Source organism: Corvus cornix, chromosome 4 (assembly GCF_000738735.6).
Source record: "Corvus cornix cornix isolate S_Up_H32 chromosome 4, ASM73873v5, whole genome shotgun sequence".
NCBI lineage: Eukaryota > Metazoa > Chordata > Aves > Passeriformes > Corvidae > Corvus > Corvus cornix.
Genome location: NC_046334.1, coordinates 49,567,618 through 49,592,900, shown reverse-complemented (window position 1 = coordinate 49,592,900; position 25,283 = coordinate 49,567,618). Strand labels below are relative to the sequence as shown.

Genomic DNA, 25,283 nt, shown 5'->3' with positions numbered 1-25,283 from the left:
TGAGGACCTTTCAACTATTAGATACCGAGTGAAACCACTGCTTCCCTTCCACACGTTCCAAATGAAACTCACAGCCCCTTCTCCAGGTAACTATGCACCCAACATTTTGGAATCAAATCCCAGATGAGGAGGAAGGAAAATAACTACTCCCAAGAGTCTTCTCCTTCCCATTTCTCTTATACAGTAACCACATCCACCATTCTCTCATCAGTGATGAGAGCTGGAAGAGATGTGGGGGAGAAAGAATTTTCCCTGTGTTTCTGACAGTTGCGAGAAATCCTAAACACACATGAAAGCCTTCCGATTTTTCTGCACTCCAAGAACTTCAACTCAAAGAGCTCCTCCACCTCTTCAGCCGCTCTCCTGCTACAACCCAGAATGGTACACTTGGCCACCAAGACATTACCCTGGTGATGAATTTTGGATCCAAGTAGTTAAAATGCCCTCCCCAAGAAGAGATTTTTTGGAGACTTTTCTTATTTCAGTTTTTACACAGTTTGAAAATGGATTTCCTTGCAGCAAAACATCTATTCTGCATTTTAATAAATTCTCCTCAAATGGTCTGGCATTGACAGAGTGTAGCTTGTTTTTCTAATTCAAGCATAAAGTTTGTAGGGCAAATTATCCCCTGCTGAAAGGCTGTTTGCTTCATTCCTTGATAATGTCACTTGCTAACTCTGAAGGAGGAGCTATGGCTACTTTGTGTGATACTCAGAGGCTTTAATCTGGCAGCCCTAAAACTCACAGCTGCTGGTTTTTCTTTGATGTCTTATCATTGCCACAGTTCTGTGTGCTTCCAAAATTTGTTAAAGCCCTCTCGGAGCTGATGCGTCTGATACCCAGCTCAGCCCCTCAGAGCCCAGCACTTCCAAGCCTGAAAGCATTTGCTATGACTTTCACTCCAATTTCCTTCCTGCAGCCTGATCCTTATGCAGCTGCAAAAGCCGGTCCCCCAGACGGGCTCCAGGTCTCAGTGCTGCCCAGCACCTTCTCCTGTGCAGAGGGGACAGGAGTCCTGTCAGCCTGGCCACCACTGCCTCACTAGCAAGCAAGGTGGCTTTGATACGTTACAAATCATTTCCCTCTCTGCTACCAAGGGCTTTATTCTACTCCTGCAAAGGGCCAGAGATTTGCATTAACTGGAGTCACGTCAAAGCACAGATCCATGAGCTCTGTTAGCACAGTGACAACAGTACAGATTGTACAGGTTAAATATATGTCCCATGCTGGTCCTCATTCCCAGCCTGACCTCCCAGTCACATGGCCAAAGCACCACCATCATGGCAAGAAGGACAGTCTATGATTTGTGCTGTGGTCACCACCAAGGGGGTGCCCTGGGAACTGTGCTCCTGTAGGACTGGCAGCCCAAGGGGGCCCAGCTAACAGTGTGTCACATCCAGCTGGTGCCTGGGGCTCAGATGGGGCTTACTGCTGCTCAACAACTGCTAGACAGGCATGGCAAACTGAAAAGTCAATCAGTAGCTTAGACCTCTGCTTGTTTGATAGATGGATCTAACAAAAGACAGAACTTCTGGGACAGATCGTATGAAAATCACTGGCCACTGACTTGGTCAACACAAATGTTTCAGGGTGTTTTGCTTAACTATTTCACAATATTTTTGAAATGTGCATGGGCAGGGGGCTGCCTTCCTATCCTGTGCAGCAGTTTTCAAAGAAAAGGCATACAAATGAGGTAGTTTGTCAAGGCCATTATAGTTGCTGCTTCTCCCTTGCAACATTGTAAAGTGGTGGTTTAACTCCTCAGGATGGCCAGTCTGATGAATCCTGAATTTCCTTTAGTAAATGAACGTGTTATTATGCCTGTGAACCTCTGAACAGCCTCTTTGAAGCAGATCCTGTACATTTGACTTTGACAAATTAGTATTTAGATATTTTTGACAATGCTTCTGTCTTCCAGATCTAATTGGAAGACAAGGGCTTTTGTTTAAAAGGAATATCTAAAGATTTAATAAAGAAATACATCAAGTTGAGATGCTCAAAGCACTATAACAGATTTAACTGAAGACAGCAGACTACACCAGAATAGTTAATCTCTCCAGTGTGATTTGTTTTATAAACAAGGCTTCCTAGTTCTCCTTCGCTCTTTATTATTCAGATGCAGAACACAGCAGTTGTGCAGAGACACTACCCATGAATCTGCTTGAAGCACACTTTTGCCAGTGCTAAGCTGGGAGGATCATTGCTTCCCCACATGCATGAAACCTACATTAGATTGCAAAGCCATAATCAAGAAAGTTCAAATATTTCCCTAGGCCAACACTGCCTAAAGAATTGATTAAAATTAAGTCAGGCCTGAAAACCATTCTCATTGTATTCCACAAAGCAAACATGAGGAATAGTCTGCATCTCTAAACCACATTCCTTCCACCCAGTCCCACTTTCAAGTTTTTGCAATTTAGAAGAGCAAACAAACCCCAAATCTCATCTGAGGGATGCAATTCTATTGCTAAGAGCCTTTGGAGTGGCTGCAGCCCTTGTGCTGCAAAGCACCTGACTACAATGCCTTACTGTCTGTGCGCCCATGAAACAGGAAGCATTGTAGAGAATTCCAAATGATTCCTTTGTACATCCAAACAAATCAAACATACTGGGAACAACTTTTCTTCAAACTTAAAAAGGCAAGCAAGCAACCCAGACGGACCCAAAACAAATGCCAGAAATAGAAAATAAACGTTTACTTTTCCAAATCTTGCTAAACTTAGCTCTTAAATCCCCTGCTCTTAGGATCATGTTTTTAAAACATTTTAAATAAAAGCTGGGATTTTAACACTACTGTCTTGCATTTCAGATTCCAGAGAACATCATCATCTAAATTTAAATCCCAAGACAAGAAGCAAATATTAAAACCCACTGCATCGCATGATTTTGAACTGTTCTATTGTTAGAGGGTTTGTGACCTGAGGAAAAAACCCCAAAACAAACAACAGCCAATATCAACTGGACAATTCTGTTAATAGCAAGGTGAAAAGATGACAGTTATGAATTTACTCACTGAAGTTGGGCTTCACTGATACAAGCCAACCCATACAACATTTTTCAGTGCACGCCAGAAGGATAAACACAAAAATGGAAAAACGAAAATCATTTACCTCTCTCTGAATCCAGGGAAGCATGAAGAAACAGAAAGAGCAAGTTAGAAAGCACTGAAGCAGAGAGAGCTCCAGCATATGATAACACAGGGTAGCTGAAAAGTGCTGTACATTTAACACACACTGTTTGTTTGTAGCACAGCGTATCTAAGCATACGGCCACTATTTCCTTTTGACACCCTTTTTCATTGAATCTAGTTGCTCTGAAGTTTGTATTTTTGGAAACATGCGGTGAAGCCAACAGGCATCAGCTGAGGCAGTGCAGACATATCAACAGTGGGAGGTAATAAAGCTTAAAATACCACACACAAGTCCGGGAAGTAGTATGCAGAAAGCATAAATAGACACAGAAAGTACGTGAACCTTCCTTTTTCCAAAATAACACTTTTTACAGCAGACACTGACAAAAGAAACAAGAATAATTCTTCAGGTTGTGCAAACCTTACATTGTTTAAACTGAAAGAGTAGAAAGATTGTCATCAGTTTTTTTAATGCCTTTTCCAAAAACAAAAGCTCATGCCCCAAGGTCACTTGGGGTCCTCTGGAAGTTGCACCCTGAAGAAGTGACAGCCTGTGGAGCAACCTTCCATGAAGCCAGGATGTATAAAATCACCACACACCTTCATTTGTAAAACACTTCAGCAACCACTAACTCTTGGTATGACTTAAGCAACACCCCCCTCCCACAGGCAAAGGCAGGCAGGAGAGGCACAAGCTTCCCTGGCTGGTGGCTGCCCTACTGCCCCTTCCCACAGACCTGCTCTGCCTGCCCCTGCCCTGAAGCCACAGAGAGGGCTCCCTGCAGGTCCTGGCACCTACCACAGCCTGCTGCTTTCCAGGTCATGCCAGCCACCACGAAACCCCAACAGGGTGAGCTGGCAGGGACACGCACGTGTACTTCTGGAGCTCGTCCTGTGAAGAAAGCAGTTTCCTGGGATGTGACCACAAAGAGTTAGCAGGCCTGGGAAAGGATATGGGTTGCTGCCTGCTTCTTTGCACCTCTAACAGTGGATGCCACTCTATGCAATGCATAGTGTCTCTACAGGGACAATGGCCATTCTCAGAAGGGAGCTACTTAGTCCTGCTCTCCCACTCCTGCCTCCTGCATGCACCTCACAACTTCCCTTTTTTAAGGGCTTATCTCTAGTGAGCATCTGAGCAAGGTTCATGCGCTGTGTGCAAAAATGTGGGACCCTACATCATCCCAGCTTGTAACTGACTCTTGAGAAAAAAAAAAAAAAAGAAGTGGAGTGGAAAAATCATCACATCTCAAGTAATAAGGGTAGGATTAAAGACAGAACACACTGAGGGGAAGGGATCCAATTCCCATTAGACATCTCATGTCAGCAAGCTTACAGCGATTGATTCGTTGTTTAGAAATGGCTTAGTGAGTAGATCTGGAATAAACATAGGTTTTCTAAGGCAGATTTTAACTTAACATGCACATGGTTCGCTAATGCAGCCGTCCAAAATAGATGTGTATGCATGTAACCAGAGATTTAATTTTTTCTCATGTTGAGATGAAACGTCTCCTGCTGCAACTTGTACCCACTGTCCCTTGTAATAATCTTGATGTGACTCCTTGTGACAAACAGAAATTCACTGCAACAACCTCTCCATGGACATGGTAGAGCTCCCATCATAGGAGGTTTTCAATATATGACTGGACAGGGTGCTAGACTATTTCATTTAGGCTCCCTTTCCCATAAATGGCTGGATCAGATGGTCTTTTGATATTCCTTCCAACCGGGGCTGTTCTATGATTCTGTGAAAGCAGCCAGGTTGGAAAGATGATCCATATTTACAAATGTAATGGACATTCCCAGAAATTTCACAACAGAGGCATGAAACTTAGCTTCATTGTAAAGAAGAAACACATGGTGCTCTGCTCTACTCCTGTCATACATTGAACTTGGAGTTTCCCCTTTTCAGTACCCAGTGGTGACCTGTGTGGATCTCCCCAGCCAAAACCCCACTCACTCCTTTGCTTCATCTACATGGGCTGCCTACTGGGCTTTGCAGAATCAGCAAGCACTTCAACTATTGCTAACATTTTATAAAATTAAGGGATAAAAATTAGATCTCAACATTGCAAATGTTGGAAGACTTTCAGGCCTAAACATCATTGATACTATATGCCAGTGCCAATATGAAAATCAGAATTGAAAAAGTAGTATCACTTTCACTTTCTGAGAAAACACAATGTTTCTAAGTAGTAGGAGAAGTAAAACAAATATGATTTTCTTTGTCCATTAATCACTGGCTTTATATGAAGTGGACAAACAGAGATGTCCATCTCTCAGAAAAGCATTATATTGGAGAAACTGTCCCGTAATTTAGACACAATGTGCTGGGGGAGGACAGGAAAAGAAATGTCTTAGAGACACAAAACATGACCTGCTGGAGCAAACTCTGAAAAGGAGATCTGTTAATTCCCCAATTGTTATGCAAGATACAACTGTACAGAACAATCACCACTGCAGCTGCCAGCCCAGAGAAAAGAGCACTGAAGGAAATTCAGGAAGGTGAGAGAAAAACAAGCAGTTGAGCTGCTGGACTTCCTCAGGCTTTGAGAAATCAATGGGGCTCTGGCTGCCGTGGGATGCATATGAATCAGGGGAGGCTGCCTCTCGATTCTAACCAGTTAATTACAGCTTTCCAATTAACCCAATAACTTCTCATAGAGTGTTTTGTAATTCATTAATTATTTTCATACAAAAGACTATTTGCCTGTATTCTCTTTACATTCTAGTAGCTCAAATGTGGTTGAATAATTTACCTTTAAACTTAAATAAACAAATTTTTAAAAAATCACCCCAAGGCTAAAAAGTAGATACAGAAAGTTTCAGTTCAAGTGGCAGATTTTGTTGATTGCTCTAAGTGCCAGAAATGCTATAAGAGCAGCTGTACAAGTGCTTCAGTGTGGTGCCCTACATATCTCCTTTCCAAGCTGAGTTAAAATGGGTCAAGCCAGAACCTGCCAATAACCTGGGAAGACAATCCCCAGAAAACTGTGTCAGGGCTGTGACACAGAATTTGAGATTCGTTTCTGAGGGGAAAAGGCCAAGACCAAGGCAAACAGCCCATGACCTTCCAGCCTGCAGAGGTGTGAGAAAGAACACCCCTCCTGGAGCAAACCCTGAAAGGACCCTGCCTCCAAGGGAAGGTGGCAACAGTCTCTTCCTCCCCATCACTTCTGCCAGGCTCATTTATTCCAGGTTGTTTTCTGATTGGCACCTTTAGGAACAGAGCATTGCAGTACTGGAAGGGCACCTGCTCCTCTGATCCCTGCTTTCCTCCACACTCCTCTCGCAGAGGGTCTCCCAGCCCAGGGATGCAGTGGAAGCAAGAGAGTTGTAGAGTGGTGTAACTGATGGGGCACTGCTTGAGTGCAACACCATTTCTTCTTTCAGTCCCAGGTTTCGTACACCAGTGAGTGATGCAAACTGTATCCTGGGGGCTGGCCATTGATGTGCAATGCCCACCCCACAGGCAGAAGGGTGATGGAGGTTCCACTGAGAGGTGAATATACCCTTCCACATGGTGCTCATGAGGCCATATCTGCACTGCTGCATGCAAGTTTGGGATCACCAGTCCATGGAGAGTGACAAACTGGAGTGAGCCCAGCCAAGGGCACCCAAGGTTGTAGGAACCATGCTTATTTAGCCTGGAGATGAGGTGGGCTTGTTTAGCCTGGAGACAAGGTAACGGGAGAGGATCTAATTAATGTCTCCCACTTGCTCATGGGAGGGTTTAAAAAGTAGAGCAAACCCAAGTTTCTTTGCCAAGAGAGTGGGTAAGCCCAGAGATACATACTCCAGGAGGCTGTGCACCTGTTCTTGGAGCTTATAAATATCAACCTGAAGTGGCTCTGAGGTGATCCTGAACCCTGCCCAGGTTTGGGCAGGAGGCTGGTCTAGCTGACCTGTTGCAGTCTATTCCAGGGCAACGTTTTTCCCCTGACTCTGTAACAGAAACACCTCAAAGCACAAATTGGAGATGTGCTGTGCTGGTGGACATGGTGATGCTGTGTTTATGCAGATGACCAACTTATGGGACTGTCTCAAGAGCGAAGAGGGAAGCTGGCAGGGATGAAACACCATGCCCAAGAGCCTCAGCAGCTCAGGTGCCCCACACATCCATCCCTGGTGGCTGGGACAGCAGGAGTTGTCCTGGACTCCAAATACTTCACAGTCGCTACTATTGTGTCTTCTACTTCAATAAGGGCCACTGTAAGACTACAACGTGATGGAGAGCAAATCACACCAAGAAACCTGACAGGTTTTGTTCTTGTCACCTTCAAAAAGGTACTTAAGGATCAAGGTGATCTTCTCATGCTTGGATGGTGTTTTAGTGTGGCACTGCACTGCACATAGGCCTGTGAGATTGTCAGGAGTTTAATCCCCTGTAACTGGCAGAGGTCTACAGCCCCACCGTTTTTGTGACTGACGCATTCAGCTAACTTTGTGAAGATACGGTTAACACTTCACACCTCTTCATTCCTGTGCCTTCCCCTGGAGTCTGGCATACTGCAACTTCCCCAATTGTCTTTTTTAAGCAGATCAGAAAAAAAAAGGCTGCCATGTGTAAACTATGCTGTACAGACGTACAAAGGTCTGCCCTGCAACTTCCATGGTTCTTCAACATTTTCACATGGGACTACACCCACCAGCAGCAGCAGCCCTGACCATCTCTCTTCCTAAGAGATAACAACCAGCTGAAATGTCTTTGCTGTCAATTACTGTAGAGTTTTAATAGAGTAAAACATATTTAACTTGATTAAAAATAGCAATGCATTGCATGAGCCTTTCATCTTTATTTACAGTTACAAGTATTTGCCTAACACATCCTCTGAGGCACAGAAGAGGCCCTCCTCTGGTTCTCCAATTTGTAATTACAAAGTCTAGTAGCACTTAATGCAGCAAAATCGCTATGTAAAATGTAGTTACACCTCAACAACACAACATGAACAAATAAAGGAAACAACTTTCATTTCTGTGCGTTTGAAAGCCTCCTGTTGCTTACACAATGATTATGTCCTTCACTTTTGTATGCCATTAGAGAAATATAGTTTCTTTTAATGAAAGGAAAATAGCTGTGGTTTACAATTTCTCTAAGGGTTTGGCAACTTTTTAACAGGTTTTTTGTTTGTTTGTTTTTTGTTTGGGGATTTTTTTGGTTGATTTTTTTTTTTTAAGTAGCACTTAAGCCTTTAGTCTCCCAACAAGTATTGAAGTTGCAAACTATTCTAGCAGACTGGCCTTGAGTTTCCGGGTCCCTGCCACTGCCAGGATGGAGACTGAGTAGAAGTAAAACTAACGCTTTCTGCATGAGTCCCCTGTTCATTGTGGGCCAGATTGTGCCATCAATTTTTAAGCAATTCTCCACTGGCAGCAAAGAAGATCTCTGCTTAAAAATTGATGGCTTGATCTAGCCTTCTGTTGCTAATCATATGTTATGAAGACTACTATAACCTAATCAGATTCTATTTTTAAAATAAAAATAAAATATGAGGCACCCTGACATGTTATACAAATCCACATTTTTTAAAGACTAAATTGTACTCTTAAAACCAGAAGAGTTTGCTTTAGAGTACAGACTTTCTGAATCAGCAAGCCCCACTTACTGGAGCTTTTGGTATTTTGTCAGATATCAATGTGATGTCTAGCACCCAAATGATGAAAGTTTAGGAGTTAAACACCACATTCGTATCTGACAGCCAAGCTGGTTCCTTGTTATTCTTAAGTCCTCTCCATAAATAAGCAACCTCAGGTCACTTTGCCATTCCTTCAGGGTTTCCCTCATCTGCACACACTCAGTTACTGAAGATCTGAGATTAAAGGGAGGGTGCACTTAGAACCCCCTGAAACACACAGCCATCCCAGGTACCTCCTCTCCTGATGTAAAACAGAGACATCTTTCATAATACACTGCAGATCATTTCCCTCTCATTAGAACGTTGCATTTGGCTGGTTAGGGAAAACAAACACATTTCTGGAACCACAAAAAGAATGTTGAACAGCAGGCCACCTTCCCCCCAAATCACTAGAGCACCATTTTAGATGGATTGGTTGGATATTCCCAGGCAACCAACAAGAGGACACAGTCTTAAGCTGCGCCAGGGGATGTTTAGGTCAGACATTTAGGAAGAAGTTCTTCACAGAAAAGGTGATTGTGCATTGAATGGACTGCCCAGGGAGGTGGTGGGGTCACCATCCCTGGAGGTGTTTAAGAAAAGACTGGATGTGGCACTCAGTGCCATGGTCTGGTTTACAAGGTGGTGTTTGGTCACAGGTTGGACTAAATGATCTCAGAGGCCTTTTCCAACCTAGTTGATCCTGTGATATAAGAATCTCTGGTTCAAGTTATTAAACAATTATTATATTAAACCATAAACATATTTCCAATTTGGAAAATTCTTAAAACATATAAAAAAGGTTTTAATATCACATCAACATCAAAATATTACAAAAAAAAGTTGTTTCGTTTGGCAGATACCAAAAAACGTTCTGGGACAGGCCAGTTATTTTCTAATAGGTGGAAATGAAACAGAACACTTTTTACTGACTTGATATGCCTGATTTAGAACTGTTAAATTTCAGTTTGACCTATTTTAACTTTATCCAGAGAATAAGGTTATCTCAGCCTATCTTAAACTACATTGAAGCAAAGTCTGCACTCTAAAACAAATTTAAGCTTTACGGTGCAGTTGAATCAATACTAGCACTCTAATATCAACTGTATCAGAACTTTGTCCACTGTAACAGTTTTACTTCATGTAATGAAATACAGGAAAGTGTGAAAGGTGCATCAGAAAGCCTTGATGAATTCCCAACAGACTGCAACAATACAAGAAATACCACAGACCTTCATTACACACCTTGATTATCTAAAATACTAATTCAAATGGTTTGTTCTCCATCGGTATTGCAACTGATCTATGTTTAAAATGTCTTCATAGATAGGGTTTATGTACATACACCCACTTGTTGTAAAAGGGAAAACTAACCTGTACTTTAAAAAAAATATTAAAATTTCAAAAAAAATCCCTTAAAAATTGTAACTGGTATTACATAAGAAAACCCCACTATCTTTCCCTTTCTCTCTCTTAAATCCTTATGAAAATAAATAGGCCACTTTTTACTGAGAAATGCTCCAGGACTAAATAATATTATTTTCCTCACTCACAAGTTGTTATAATTACATTAACTACAAAGCAACAGCTACAAGAACATAATTAAAGCCATAGTTTTACAAGATGAAACAGATCATGTACTCCCCTCATAGACTCAGCTATCCTTTAAGAAAGCAAAAATTACTGCACAGAGCAGGGAGAGCAATGAGGTTCCATAACATGTGAGAAACCTAATTGAAGAGTGAAGCTGCTGAGTTTAAAGAAAAAGATAAATGTGCTTGTCTCTCTTCCTTCCCCATGCACCCAGCATAATAAGGATTCAAAGCTATCTATCAATTAACAAATCAATGAAATTTCTCCTGCTGCAATTTCTTTATAAATTCAGATAGGATTAAGCAAGCACAGAGACCTCAAGGCAATAGACTACATTTAATCATGAAGTTTCTTCTTCTGTCAAAAGAGCTGCTAACCATTTCACTTCAACTAAATATATTGTAACATGCATGTATACCCACATATAGTGCAATACTTTTGCCATTAAACATGTTCACATCTTTCAAAGATTTACACAGATTGTTCAATTTCCATGGTAAATTATGGGCTGAAAGAAGAAAGCCCAGACTGTCTAGCTAGAAGTTAGCTGGGAATTAGACATAAATAATTATACAGGTGGTGTGTGTTGGGAGGGAAAACACACAGAGCTTTCTTTGCTTTAGCAAATGAGGTTTCTGCTGTTCTTAACTACAGCATCTTTTCATCCATTAACATGGCATTACAAGTAAAACCAAATTATGATCAGCCTCTACAGAATCAGGCTGGTCAGTATGCAGTCAGTAACCACAGCCAGTTTAGGAAATGTAAATCTGAGCTGAACATAGTCTCCCAAACCTATTAATCATCAGGATCCATTAGTTAGCTTATTGCTCAAATGACAACATCTGAAGGGATAAAGGAGAGGGAGAACAGCATCAAATACTTACTGCTCAGCACACAGTCCAGCATTTCTGCTACAGTGCTCTCCTGAAGGTTGTTAAGTGTCAGCTCTTAGAGAAAAGAAATCTGACTTGCCTTTGTCACACTAGGAGCTGTAATTTGCCTTGCAGGCATCCACACAGTAGCTTTAGACTAATAGACCATAGCTTCGAAAATACAGCTCGAGACAAAGGCTACACCAATCCAAAACTGTTGTGGGGGGGTGGGGGTGAAAGGGGGAAGGGCTGAGGGGTTTTTTTGGTCACTTCTTAAGTTTCTTACCTTTTTGTTGCAGCAAGCAGGAATTAAATGCCAAGCACGTCATACACAAACACCCAAGTCAATGCTGACTGGTCCCTGTCTCCGTTAGTGTGTATCTAGCCATCAGATGATGCAAGTGCACTTGATGCAGCCGTGTACTTGTACTTCAACGACGGGGGCCAAATACCCCTGAGAACAGCAGCTCATTCATTTTGCATCGAACTGAAGCACATCATGTCAGCTCCCACTCTCCTCACGGACTGTGCATGCTTGTGTTTGCCGGCTCCAGCTGTGAGCGAGTGGGTGCTTCTCCCCGGCAGGCCCGCTCCGTCAGGGGTGTGTCTTTGCCTCCCTTCCCATCCCCTCTACCATTTGCGCGCTCCCTGCGCTCTGACCCGCAGAAGAGATGTCTCTCCTCCCCCGCTAACGAATCTTCACTGCTACGCATTGTGTTTCTAGCCAGTAAACTTCAAAGATTAATCTTTTGTGACAGAAGTAATCTTTTGGGGAAAGCTGAAGTGCACAGGGAGTCTGCCCCTCTCAATTTTCCAAAACCTCTGCAAAGCATTCACAACGTAGCTCTGTACTGAATGCAACACAGAAAGAAACTCTCTTGAAAAAGGCAACAAAGATTTACAGCTAAATTAAAAAATTCAGACACAACTAACAACTGCATTTACTTCAATGAAAGTACATCTGTTTATACTAGAAGTGAGATTTATCCTTGAGCACAAACAAGCACGCCAAATAATTTGATTTTCCAGAACTGCCACATGCAGTAATAGTAAATCCAATTTAGAGGTGTTGCTTGCACTAAAGGTTACAGTAAACACAGTGGTCCTGGAGCTCTAGTTTTTATCTGGCAAAACTCCCCAGCAAATGTGCTCAATCAGTAACAAAGAGCTGCTTCTGGCAGGGACTGCACTTAAAATGCATCAGGGCTTAAACCACATTCCAGGTTATTCAGCTTTCACAGCTAACCTGCAGCATTGCACATCACTCCTCCTCAGTGCAGGGGGAAGACTGGGGGAAAGCAAACTCTGACCAAGGAACAACCCAAGTTTGCAAGGACATGGGTCACCACCCTGCAAGTCACTCTTCTCCATCCAAGGGAAATTCTCCTTCAAATGTGCCAGCAGAGCTGTCTGTGGGATCACACCTGTCCTCTCTAAGGAAAATGAGCCAACATGAAAATGCCCACCAAGAAGTCTCTTAAAATTATCTGAGCTCAATCTAAGTGAAAGTAGAGCAAGGAACATGACCATGGATATTTCCACCAGCAGAGCTGAGACGGTGAAAAGCAGTTAAGGACAATTTTCTGGCAGTCACTTCTTTCAGCCACACAGATGCATAAGGAGCAGGATGTTTTTTTCACCACCTAAATATACCCTGAGAGTCTAGTCAGATTCCTTCCTTCCTTCATTTCCTCCTGCTTATCATCAACAACGTTTGGCAGGACCAGTTATGCTCAAGCAACAACCTCTGCCATCTCAAAAGCTTTCCACTGATTTCCAGGGAGTAATAGGAGGGAATTTAATAAACAAATCTGTTGATGCTGCCTAAGATAAAATAGCTATAGCTCCTCCTTGGATGTGCTGAATGCCCAGTGTTAAGAAGAATTTAAGGCCATGTAATAATTTTTGCACTGTCCATGTAATCTCAAAAGTCTTGGCACAAATGTGGAATTCACTTGTGGGGAAAGAAAGGGGCATTTTGTGGACAAAGTGGCACCTGAAACTGGTTAATGCAGTAAAATATAAATGCATTAAATTTATAATCTAGGTTCCAATATGCATTCAATGTAAATTCTTTACATTTGAAAAAGAGGACACAATAATTTGATAACTATTAACTATTATGACAACCCTCTCCATTGCTATTGTCCTCTTTCAGTCTTGGTAGGTAGAACACAAGAGGATAGGGTAGCCTTCCAGCTGGCCAAACAACAGCACTCGTGGGAACAATGTCAGACTTCTACTTAAAAGGCTTCTAAGGAGAGAAGCCAGATTTTGCCATTTTAATATGCTGGAACAGTTTGTGGGAGAGAACTGCTCTTCTCTGATCCTCCTTCAGAATGAAGAAAGGAAAAGATTCAGCAAACTTAATAAATCTGTAAAAAAAGTATAATTAAAACTAAATCCCAGTTTTCAAGTTATTAGTTGGCTTTTCAAAAAGTGAACTGGGGTTAAATTCTAATCCTGTGTTGGTTTTGATATTTTTTTAGATGCCACACTTACTGCCTGTGCACCTGTCAGTAATTACATGGCTAGATACAAACATGTTTCAAGGAATAACTTGCCCTGGTTTCAGCATTTCATCTTCCCTTGCCCCACACCCTATGTTCCTCCAGGTTTGTTGCTTCTAGTTGCTACGCATGAAAAGAGCAACAGATTTACCTCTACCACCAGATATAGGAAAATCTCCCAGGGCTTGACCAGCAGGCAGTTTCTGAAAATGAAAAACAACCTGGGCCAAATCTCTTCCCATTTGTGAACAAACAATTTGCTTAGTAACTAAACTGTGTTGTTGTGGCAAAACTTAGCTTTACCAATTCTCAATCACACCCAAAAAATGTGAATTCAAACATGCATTAAAAATTTTAGGTATAGGCTTCGGGGTAATGGTGGTGGTGTCCGATTTCTGATTTCTTCCACTTTACTTGGCCAAATACCTTTATTCTGAAAATGAAAGGTGAAACTCACACAGAAGCCTTCTTTCATGAACTGTGTTGTAAAGAATAATCATCAGTAAGCTTTGAGACCAGTCTGGAAGTCACAGAACTCTGCACTGGCTGCCAGGTTTGGCTGACAAGCTCTCCCTAGCAACAACTGCTACCAAAAACACAGTGAAAAAATTTCCAGGACAAACACCACTCAGAGTCCCATTTCCCACTGCCAGCCAGGCACTGTGAACTTACAGCCAAATGCCTTGGCAGAAAGGACCTTTGTACTGCAATTTACCTGCAGGCTGCAAAAGAAATAAGCTTGCAGCAAGTAATGGGTCAAATTTACACTGACAAAAACATCACAAGCAGCCAGCCCTGGCAAGGTGAAAACTGCCCAGGAGAGCTCTCAGCTCATGACAAATTCAACTCCTGCACTGCCAAAAGTGCCAAATCAAGGTAGAAGGGGTGTTTTCGGGCATGCCTGGTGTATAAATAACCCCTGTGTTGCTCTAGGCTCTTCCAGCTATCATGTGCTGCCCTCTCACAGGCCCACAGCTGGGGTCTATTTCCCAAGCTGCTGTGAGGTTCAGCCAAGCTCATAATGAGAGAATGGGTATTTAACACCATAAAGAATCTGGGGAGATCTCCATGCACTTGGTAGCAGTGATGTGCCCAATTGTCTGGTTAAACTGCCAGTGAACAGCAGGGCACAGTGAGTAAGTGAAATTAGCTTATCCTCTAGACACAGGGGTGGGATCATGTTCTCCCCAGACTGATCAAATATTCCCATTGCATGGCCAGAAGCTGCATCTCAGAGGGAAATCCCAAGTATCCCATCACACACAGCCCATACTGGCAGAGCTATAGATGGGCTGAAGAAACAAAAACACTATCAGCAACTGAGATCCTCATACTCACTCTGAGCATGTGCAAGGACTGGATCCAAGGGTTTCACTTACACAAAATTTTGAGGAAAAAAGAAAATGTGTTTATGAGTATGGAACTTGACTTCAGGTTGCAGTTTGTTTCAGTTTGAGCAAAAGGAAAATGATATTATAGCAACATATTCATGTTGTGAAGCCAAGAATGTATTTTAGTCAGTCCTAGCAGCTGCACTCATACTGCTGGCTCACAGCTGTACACTTGCAGTCCTACACTTGAGGTAAAAGCAGGTTTGTATCCCAGCTCACACTCCCACAGCACTCAAAAGCTCCACTTCTGCCCTACAGGAAGATAAACAAATGCTTCCCAAACTAGCCCTGCCTTTTGCTATTCTGAAGCATTCATCCTATCCCTGACACAAAACATTTTGACATTTCCAGGAAGCAAAAAATTCTTTTTGCAAAACTCGGAGCACAACAATATTGTTCAGTCTTTAACAACCCAGAAGCTTAAAACCTCCCCTCATTGTGATCATCTACTTCCACCACAAATTGTCAAGCTGTAACAGCAGTGCCAATCTTCTAATTTATCTGAAATTTCCTATTATGTTCAAAAAGAGAGAAGAGAAGGTGAGAGGCAAGTGAGGAAACATTTCAGAAGTTTTAAATCCTGAAATCAGACAGGTATATGAGAATCTCCATACATATCACAAAATGAGTTTCCAAAATCCATGGATGGATAAAGAAAATTTGAAATACTGTCTTGAATCCTAAAGACTCCAAAGTGAAAAAATGAATATAGCATTTATGAATGCCTGAGTGGGCAACAGTCAGAAGAGCTTTGTTTGTTTTTTTAACAGTAAGGCCCTTGAAGCCATGTATGTAGTTCATAAATGAACAGAGGGCAAGAACAATTGCTCAGTTTGCTTTGTCTAATTCATCTCATTATGTTCCTGATGGTGGCTGAGTAAGAGCAGAGATGAAAAGCTATTTTCCTAAATAAATACACACAAGTGTCTTTCAAATACAAAAGAAAAAAAAAGGAATCTTCCTTAGTAATTTATTTTCTTGTGGGTGTGGGTACTATTAATCTTAAACACATATCTGCATTGTTGGAAATACACATATGAAGTTTCTTTAGGTTCTTCAGACACTGCAAAAAAGGAACGGGCAGAAAATAAACTTCTTAATCAAAGAAGAAAGACTGATGAAACACAACTGCAAAGCAAATGCAGTTCAATACAGCCTCAGCAACCTGAACTACACCTGTGATAGCTTGCCAAAGGAAGCACTTTCATTGCTCTGAGATTGTCTGCCATAAGGACCCAGGTGGGCCCTTCCAGTCTGAGCTACTGAAAAATAATTCTGGAAGTAATCTACAGCACCTCTTTCTGCATCTTGTTGACAAATACAGCATCCTTACAAACACTGCTGCGTCAGTATGAGGTATCCCAGAACACAGACAAGCTCACTTTCACAGGTTCTTGTCTGAAGTGGAAAAACTCACTTCACTGATGTTAAAACATGGGATCAAGAGAATACTAGGTCAAATACTGAAGGCAGCCACCTTGCAGACCTTTAACTCTTTCATACTCTTTTAAAATCTGTACTAGGCTCCTTACTTTTCCTCCTGCTGTTTTGTTCTTGTACGAGAACCTTAGTCCTGGTAAAGAAATAACATTTACACCATCCTGATGCCCCCAGAGGTACTACCTTGATTTTGCTGAGCAGTATTCAGGTTTTTGAGGTCCACCTCTGTAAGTTATGGACTAACTCAACTCATGGTGAACCTAATAAAAAACTTCCCATCAATTACAAGGGGAATTTGGTCCAACTCAGGGGGCACAAGTGTACATCCAGCCAACTTTGAAATTAATCAAGGTGGGGAGAGGGGAATTTCAAGCAATAAAATATTGAAATTTCAGAGATAATTGAGTTCTATGTTTAATGCATCATTCAGATGTTACAAACCGAAATATTTTGCATGGGATTAAGATAAAATAGAATTTGTCTGAAGATACTGACCACAGTTTTTTCAATGTCACTAAGCACAAATTTCTTAAAAAAAATACAGATGTTAATTTAACAATTTCTAAGTACAAAAACAAGTGAATCAGTAAATACATCCCTAAATGTTTAAGACACTTGAATTATCTGTTGGCAAAAATCTTTTCATTTGCTCAAATTAGTGTTTAAATTTCTGCTAATCAATCTGCACATATCAAAGAGGCTTCAGCAGGCAATCTATCTCCATTGCCAGAGGCCAAATTGTGCTGAATACCACTGACAAAGGCCCTTTTCCCTGGTGGAGCCAGTGTTAGGAAAGAAGCCAAAATACTATTCTCAGAATTAAAATCCTGAGGTGAAAATGCTTTCTAAATACATGGAATGGACAAGACAGTATATGCTATGATTTACATAAAAATGCGCTGCATATAAATATTTGAATTGCAATCAGCTAGCAGTGAATGTGAAAAAGCATCTAGAAGCAGATGTGACACAAATAATTGAAGTGGTAAATTGATAGCAAGAGCATCCTCTTGTGTCTTAGAGGCACACTTCAAATTATTATATAAGTGCGGGTAGTCAAGTTTGCGACTGTGCTTAGAGAGAGACACAGGACAAAGTCTGTACCTCCTTTTACTATTGCATATAGCAAATGCCAGAAGACATTCAGTGGTCTACAAATATGTAGGCATGTCACAAGTTCTCTTCATATCAGGAAAACACTCATGCAAACATCAAAAGTGTTTTTATGTAGATGGATATAAATATTTACACAGAAAAGGTGTATATAGATATCCTATCCCTCTCTCTAACTCACCAGTACAATACTGGCATAAGCTGTTTGGAGAGGAAGAAGAGCTACACAGGTCACTTTCTGTCTGTACTTTTGCTTTTTAATTTGCTACATTAGAAAGTTGTGAATGTCTCATATTTCATTAACTAGCATAACAGTGAGATAATTAAATGAAATACTTTCTACTGCACAAAATATTTTTTCCTCTCAGTTACTTTTTCAGAAATTATTTGCCTAGTAACAATTTTTAGGAAGTCAAAGTTTTGCTTACAACAGAAAACAATAAGCAAAGTAATTACATGTCTTCCAAAAGGTTGACATTTTCAAGTGAACCACCCCACAACAGAGAAGTCTTTTACTGCTCATACAAACATGCTATAATCAAAGTTGCAGAGAGCTTTAGGGAACTTTAAGCCAGCAAGGTGTTAGTAAGTATTCTTAGCACAATTTTTCTTAAAACACTGTTCTTTTCTTCAATGGCCTATGCTCTCTGTGGCTTTTCTCCTCAGAACGTTTTTTATATGTCGACCTTAGTACTAACTGAACAGCTTCAATATACATTAGATAACAAAGTGAAATCACTAGTGGACTAATTTGGTTTTCTCTCATCTGGTACAGAGACCTTAGACTAAAAAAGGTCTTGAGATGAGAACGAAAGAATACAGTGAAGTTGCTATTGGGGTTTTTTTGGTTTAGTTTCATTTTTAAGAAAAGCATTATTCAATTATTTGATAGCCATAGGTGGCTCCCTCTATACACAGTCCCTACATTGATATGGCCCCTGAGAAATGTGTAATTAAGAGTAACTTCAGCACTGCTGAAGATAAAGGGGGTGAATGAAAGGAAGGCACCTTCAATTGACTCCAACTGGTTTGGGAAGGAAGATGCTATTTTTTGTTTGTTCAGCCTCCTTGGAGAGGAATCAACAGAAGGTGTGTGCACCCAAGTGATGACCACACAAAGCAAACAAGGTAAGTTAAACCATCTTTGACTGTGAAGTAAGATCAAAGCTTCTTAACTAGGTGTTGAAATCCAGGAGGTTTGTAGAGAGTCTGGGAGTAAGATGGATGATTTCTGTTGAGAGCTACAGAGCTGGACAGCAGCTGTTTTTTGCATCACTTGCCTCACTGTTTTGCCATGGAGTTGAAGCAGCAGTTACTTACAGAAATCCAGTCTGGACACAGCATCTGCTTGATTAACATACAGTGAAAAGAACAGTAGAAGAACTCATGAGACTTCCACCCCAAACTGGCAGTCAGTAGCTCTCCTGAGCCACAGACACTTTCACAGGCAGCTCAGCTGCTCTTGAGGGACCTCTGTGATAGCCACTTAAATTCACAAATTACCCTAGCAGCATCCCAGAGTGTTAGAGTTTAATAGCTGTAATAACGGGGAATGTGTGGAGATTTTCTAGCACAAATTTGTCTAAAGGCTTTAAGCCAGGGACTCAGTCAATATGCCATCTTATTTATTGAGACAACCTGACTATATTGCAGTGGTTAGTTGTAGTCCATGTCTAGACATATCATTTGTCTTAACTGAAACTTTTACAGTTGAGTAATTTCAAGTGTTACTTTAAAAGGTTCAGGTTGGAAATCAGGAGGAATTTCTTCCCAGAAAGAGTGACTAGACATTGGAATGGGCTGCCCAGAGAGGCAGTGGGGTCACCATCCCTGGAGGTGTTCAAGAAAGACTGGATGTGGCACTTGGTACCAGGGTCTGGTTGACAAGGTGGTGATTGGTCACAGGTTGGACTCAATGATCTCAGAGATCTTTTCCAACCAAACTGATTCTGTGTTTCTATGTAATAATTTTTCATGTCATTAGTGACATTACTCAGAAAGGATAGAGGGATGCTGCCCCAACACAGTTGAAGCCACCAGCAATAGAAAACCATTGGTACAAAACTACAGGTGCTTCAAATTATGTAATATTTCAAGTTAATACCAGCCTATTTCAATGCATCTTCAGTCTACCATGTCTTTCATGTTAAATCCTGAAGCTAAAATAAACCATTTAATGAATCACAGTATGAATGCACACACGCAGCTTTTTGCACCCACTTAACCATGTTTGCTTGAAAACACATTAATTCTGTAAGCCTGACTGGATTCCCCCTTTCACAGCTGTACTGTTCCATTACTCCCTCCTAGAACACACTGCACTTCCAAACAATAATGTCAGAACTTATGGATATAAATGGAAGTTTTGCATAAATAACCACCTAAACTATTTCTTAGTGAGAAGGGAAAATGCTACCAAAACATAAGAAAAGAGAAAAGAATCTTCAAGTGCAGCTGGCTTAGGGAAGAAGAAAAAGCAAAAGATAACTGTAAAAACCCAGCTAAGAAGATAGGTCAGAAAAGCCACTAAAATCCTTTTCCTCCAGTGTAATCCTTCACCTATGCCCTATTTATGTGATTCCTTACAGTATGTTTTGTCCTTATTCCAAGGTTACGGGGACCGAAGGGAATAGGCAATATTGATTAATGGTGTTTCAGAGATTGAAGAGCTCAGCTGAAATTACACATTCTTTGAGAGGTGTTATCTTTTCAGAAGAGCAGGTGCGAACACCATTTCAGTTTTAATTTATTTTATTTTCTGCTTTTCTTGACCATGTTGCTAATGCAGAAGAGAAAGTTTATTATTCATTATCTTGTGCAGTTTGATAAGCTTCTCTCATAGAATTGAAGAAAGACTCAGAGCACATTCAATCATCACCTCAAAGGGAAGGCAATCCAAGAAAGCTTAAACACCTCCTTGAATGATGCAGCTAGAAGCTACAATGCATCACTGAAGCTGTTGTGTTGCTTGTACACAAAATATTTTCAGAAAAGATGAATGATAAATTACAGACAAAAAAGGATATCCCAGACATACTAAAATGGTATTTATTGTCTTCATTTGCTTTAGCTTTTATTTGTCTAATTAAGGACAGGTTTCCCTCCTAAAGTCTCATGTCCATGTGATAGACATGCACAACCCAGGTAATATCTGTAAGTAGAGTCTCAGCTATTAAATACAGAGTGACATCAGACAGGCAGTTGACTTGCACCACAGCTCCCACACTCCCCAACACACCCCTTTTCCATCCTCTAACAAAGCAGTTTTCAGTCAGACATGTCCTTACCCCTCTTAGCTGGACACACACTCAAAACTAAAAAGAAAGTATTTAACCTGCTGTTAACTCAACTGAAATTTTCCAGTTCTAGATGTCCAGAGAAAGGTTCCTAAATCTGAATTTAGACACTTGATTTTCAAAGACACAATGTGCACTGACTGAAGTCAGTGGACAGCTCAGGTGTAAAACACCTCTGAAACCCGGACATTTTTGTTAACCATGGGAAAAGCAAGACAGCATACTATTTTTAATCCCCCATATTCTGAGGAACTTGAGCCATAACTTTACATCATTTCTTCCTCATTTTTCACAGATTTGTCCCATTTTTCTCACTTATATCACCCTAATAGTTTTCTCTTGTCCTAAAAGCCCCTGAGATAACAGAGCTCAGATAATTCGTATTGTTATTAGGACTTTATTCTCTTTCAGCCTTAGAGGATTATGTCCATCTGACCTAGGGCATCTATTCATTTAGTTGTCTGCTCTCCCTTTCTGAGGCAGCTTGAGCCTCATCTTTGGTGCATCCATTGTTCTACTTTCTTCAAGGTCCTGTCTGACTTTCTCTCCTTTTTGAATCTCAGCTTTTTATTTCTATGTCTAGGCAGCAGAAAACCAGCAGCAGTTCAGAGAAGTAGGACAATGGACATCCACACAGATGAAGGGATCCTCACCATCCCCACCTGATAAAATGGGCATTATTAGGGCAGAGGAAGGAGCACAATACATTCACATCATCCACTAAGAGTGTCTGTGGTCAGAAAACCCTCATATCAGAGAATAGGCCTCTCCCTTCACTTAAGAAGCAAAAGCAACCAGGCTCCCTCCTCCGCCTGTCAGGAAAACACACAAGCTACACACCAAAAACAAACCTGCTGTATGTGGTGACAAAGCTAGTGGATGAAAAGACATGCTATGTGCTATGTCCAACACACCAGGTGCCTACTCCATCCAGTTCCATATTCAGTCCCATCAAAGCTGTCTCCTGAATTCACCAGCAGCCCTCCTTGCCAGCTAACCAGAGTATTTCAGCTGGATATACTGCTGCAGTATGAAGGAGAGAAGAAACTGATCTTTCAGGCAATTGAAGTCCTGTGGATTTTTTAAAACTTGAGGTGGGCTTTGGACTGGTGGAAGAGCAATGAAAATAAAGGAGGATTCAGGGAAATGCGCTAACGGAATCTCATTTACAAAACTGATGGGCTATTGCCTTTTCTCTCTTCCTTGTTAGTGAGCTGCTCAGAAAGCAAAGGGCATGCACCAGCAGTCCAGGAGGAGAGACAAAACCCAACCTGAGGAATGATTAATGTACAGTCGTGCAGCTTGCAAGTGAAAAGAACAGCCCTTTTATAGCCTCAGTAGGCTGAGGCTGTAAACCTGCCTTTAACAACGAGGGAAAAAACATGGCATGTATGGCTTGTTAAGAAGCAAACACAGCACTGACAATTTTTCACTGATACACCTGTGACACCTCCATGTGACAATGACCTTACTGATCTTGAAGTCGAACTATTTATGCAACTGCAAGGACTATTCTTATTTACAAATAACTCTAAATGAATCATCATGACTGTTTTCACTACAGCAGGAGAGGAAGACTGTACAAAAGAAGGTGTTTTTTCCTTCTAAAAATCACAAGGTATCACCTAAGAAACCAAGTCTGCCAAAGGGTTGCACATATACAGTACATTTCTTTTCCTTTAATGCCCATATATACATGTCAAACATAGGAGCTCAGTGTACATATACATACATGCATACCCACCAGTTTCTGGGAATCTGCTTTTGTTCATGATCTTATGAAGGCAATCCAGCACTTTTAAAATTAAATACATTTTACTAACTGATCAATTGAAAACAAGGGATGAAACACAAAATCACTGCACAACCCAAGTTAACCAAACAAGGAAGCCTTTGCTTACCCCAGGATTGTTAAATAAGAAACTCCAAAGATCAGGATAATAGTTTAAAGTATGGAGAGAGTAATTACAGTCTCCTGGAAGACACTTCTGCCTGAGGTGAGTTAGCAGCCACATCCTCAGATTAAACTTTCATCAGCAGATCTCTGTATTTCATCAATCTTTCATTATGGCAGAGCTTAGAAAATCATCTGCTCATGTGTCATTAGAAAATCTCTTCATCTTCCAAAGCAGAAACTACCCAAATAAATTATTACAAGCAAAAGAGTTAAAAGGAGGGCCCGCAGACCATTTTGGGGTTTGAATAGGTCAAAATACAGGGAAATATACATTTCTACAGTATTTTATAATTGAAATACTACCTTTCACAAAAAACCCCAGTATGTTTTATTATACAGGTTCTTGGACTAGAAGATATAGCTAATTAATGAAATTCATGTGCAACAACTTCTGGAAGAATTTCCTAACAGAAACTGGCATTTCATCAACTTCATGAACACTTATCCCACCTAAGCAGCAATGTGATCCCTATTTGTGATACCTTTTTCCTGGGTATGGCAAACTCATAATCAGGGAAAGTTGCTTTTGCAGTTAGTGAATAGCTTTGGTATTTCTCACTTCAGTAGCAACAGGTGATTTTACCAGGATGACCCCAAGGACTGTGTGCTAATGTATTCATGAAAAGAGTTGCACTGCAATTTCCAGCTCAACAATACAGTTTTCTCAGCTTGTGTTCTCCTGTCACCAAATGCTTTTTTCTTCTGTGTTAGTGCTTCTTCAGAAAATGCTACATTTTTTATGCTAACTCTCAAAGCATGTTTCCTACACTGAACATCTCTACACCCTAAACAGATTGTACATCTGATTATGCAGTCATAAGTTTGTTTTTTCTGCTTGTTGTTTTGATCTTCTGCTATTTAACACCACATGCAGTCTGAGTTTACTTGCAAATAATGGCTACACTGCTTTTCCCACAATCTTATTTTTTAAAATGTGTCATTAAAACATTAAACAAATTAAATTTCAAAAAGAGTGGGCTCCGGTCCTGAAAGTCATTCTGGACACAAAATTTCTGTAGAAGCACCTATCAAAATTCTTACAAACGGCTATGAATAGGAAAGTTCTGAAATAAAATTTCTTATGATGAAAAAACCGCAAATTCCAATAAAAGTGGCTAAGAACATTTGTGTGCCAGCAAATGAGATATTAAAACTGGTTTTGACTTTGTGTTTAGGTATTAAATTTTAATAGACAGTTTCTTGCTGTTCCTTACAGCAACTGGTCAAGAGAAGTCATGCTCTCTAGAAACAAGAAGTGTTCACTTTGAACACAGAAAGGCCCACTCCCACTTCCGACAGTAGAAGAAAAAATTCGTTTATTTCCTCTTCCAGTTTCTCTGTATTGTCAATGCCACATATATTCAGGAAAACAGCTGAGAAAGCTGCTACTTTTTATGACCAAAAGGAAAAACTGGGTTTGAGGGATTCTTGTTGCTTGTATTTTTTAAATTGGACCTGTACTTCTCCCACATATTCCATAACTAAACATTTTTTCTTAATAGAGACATGAGTTTCTGTAGAGGGATTCCTTATGGAACAAGGGCATATGATACCCCTGGAAAGATTGGACAACCCAGGGTTGCTGAGGAAAAGCCCCTGAACAGGCCCCTGGCTGCAGGCAGGCCTGGAAAGCACCTGGCTGCAGGCAGCTCTGAGAGTCCTTGGCAAGGCATACACTGGTCGGCTCCCCTGTGGATTAGAGGCCATCTAGAGGGACTGGGGGTGAATCTTTGCAAAAGTAGATATAAATTGGCATAGTTAAACAATAAAGGGAGAACGATGCTTAATCGTATCGGTGTACATGTCGTTTATCCAGCCAGCTCTCCAGACTCGGTCCCTAACAAGTTTCTGCAGAAGTCTCTGCAGAGCTGGAATTCATCTTTGGCCCCCAGATATGGCATGAAAAAGGGCAGGAGTGGGATCAGAGATTTCCTACGTCTTGCACATAGCTTTTGGTAAATGTTGTGGCATACCACAGCAGGTCAGAAAGGGCTTATATTCATCTAGGAGAGTCTGCTATTGCCTCTCATCCCTGGTACATTTCACCAAAAGCATATAACATTATTGGTGCCACATGATTGCAAAAGGTACATTTCTCTTAAATGTTTCCTAAAAACATCCATGACTAGGTTCTTTCTTTAGGAAAAGCAGGTACCCAGCCTGAAGAAATATGATTAATTATCTTATTTTATGAAGAACATAATGGAATTATTTTATTTTACAAAGAAATGTAAGCATTTGGGAAAAGAACTGTAAATGATTTTAAAAAAATTAATGAAAATCAAACCTGACATCCTTTACTTGGTAAAGCTGCATCACATTTAGGTGCCCCTTAAAATGCTCTATTTATTTTCTGACCAAGG

The 25,283-nt window shown here is 40.9% G+C and overlaps 1 protein-coding gene across 18 annotated transcripts in view; it reads right to left on the bottom strand.

The window, feature by feature from the left end:
- APBB2 (amyloid beta precursor protein binding family B member 2) overlaps positions 1–25,283 on the bottom strand; it is a 171,215-nt gene that overhangs the window by 18,374 nt on the left and 127,558 nt on the right. For 10 of the 18 annotated variants that reach the window (XM_039550370.1, XM_039550367.1, XM_039550368.1 and 7 more), the window contains one exon: positions 3,111–3,116. The exons of 5 other annotated variants lie outside the window; for them this stretch is intronic. In XM_039550370.1, coding sequence (XP_039406304.1) covers positions 3,111–3,116 — 6 coding nt within the window. Of the gene's footprint in view, positions 1–3,110; positions 3,117–11,225; positions 11,328–11,499; positions 11,834–25,283 lie in introns of those variants that run through there. 3 more of the 18 variants (XM_019287086.3, XM_010401761.4, XM_010401763.4) reach the window with 3 other exon arrangements.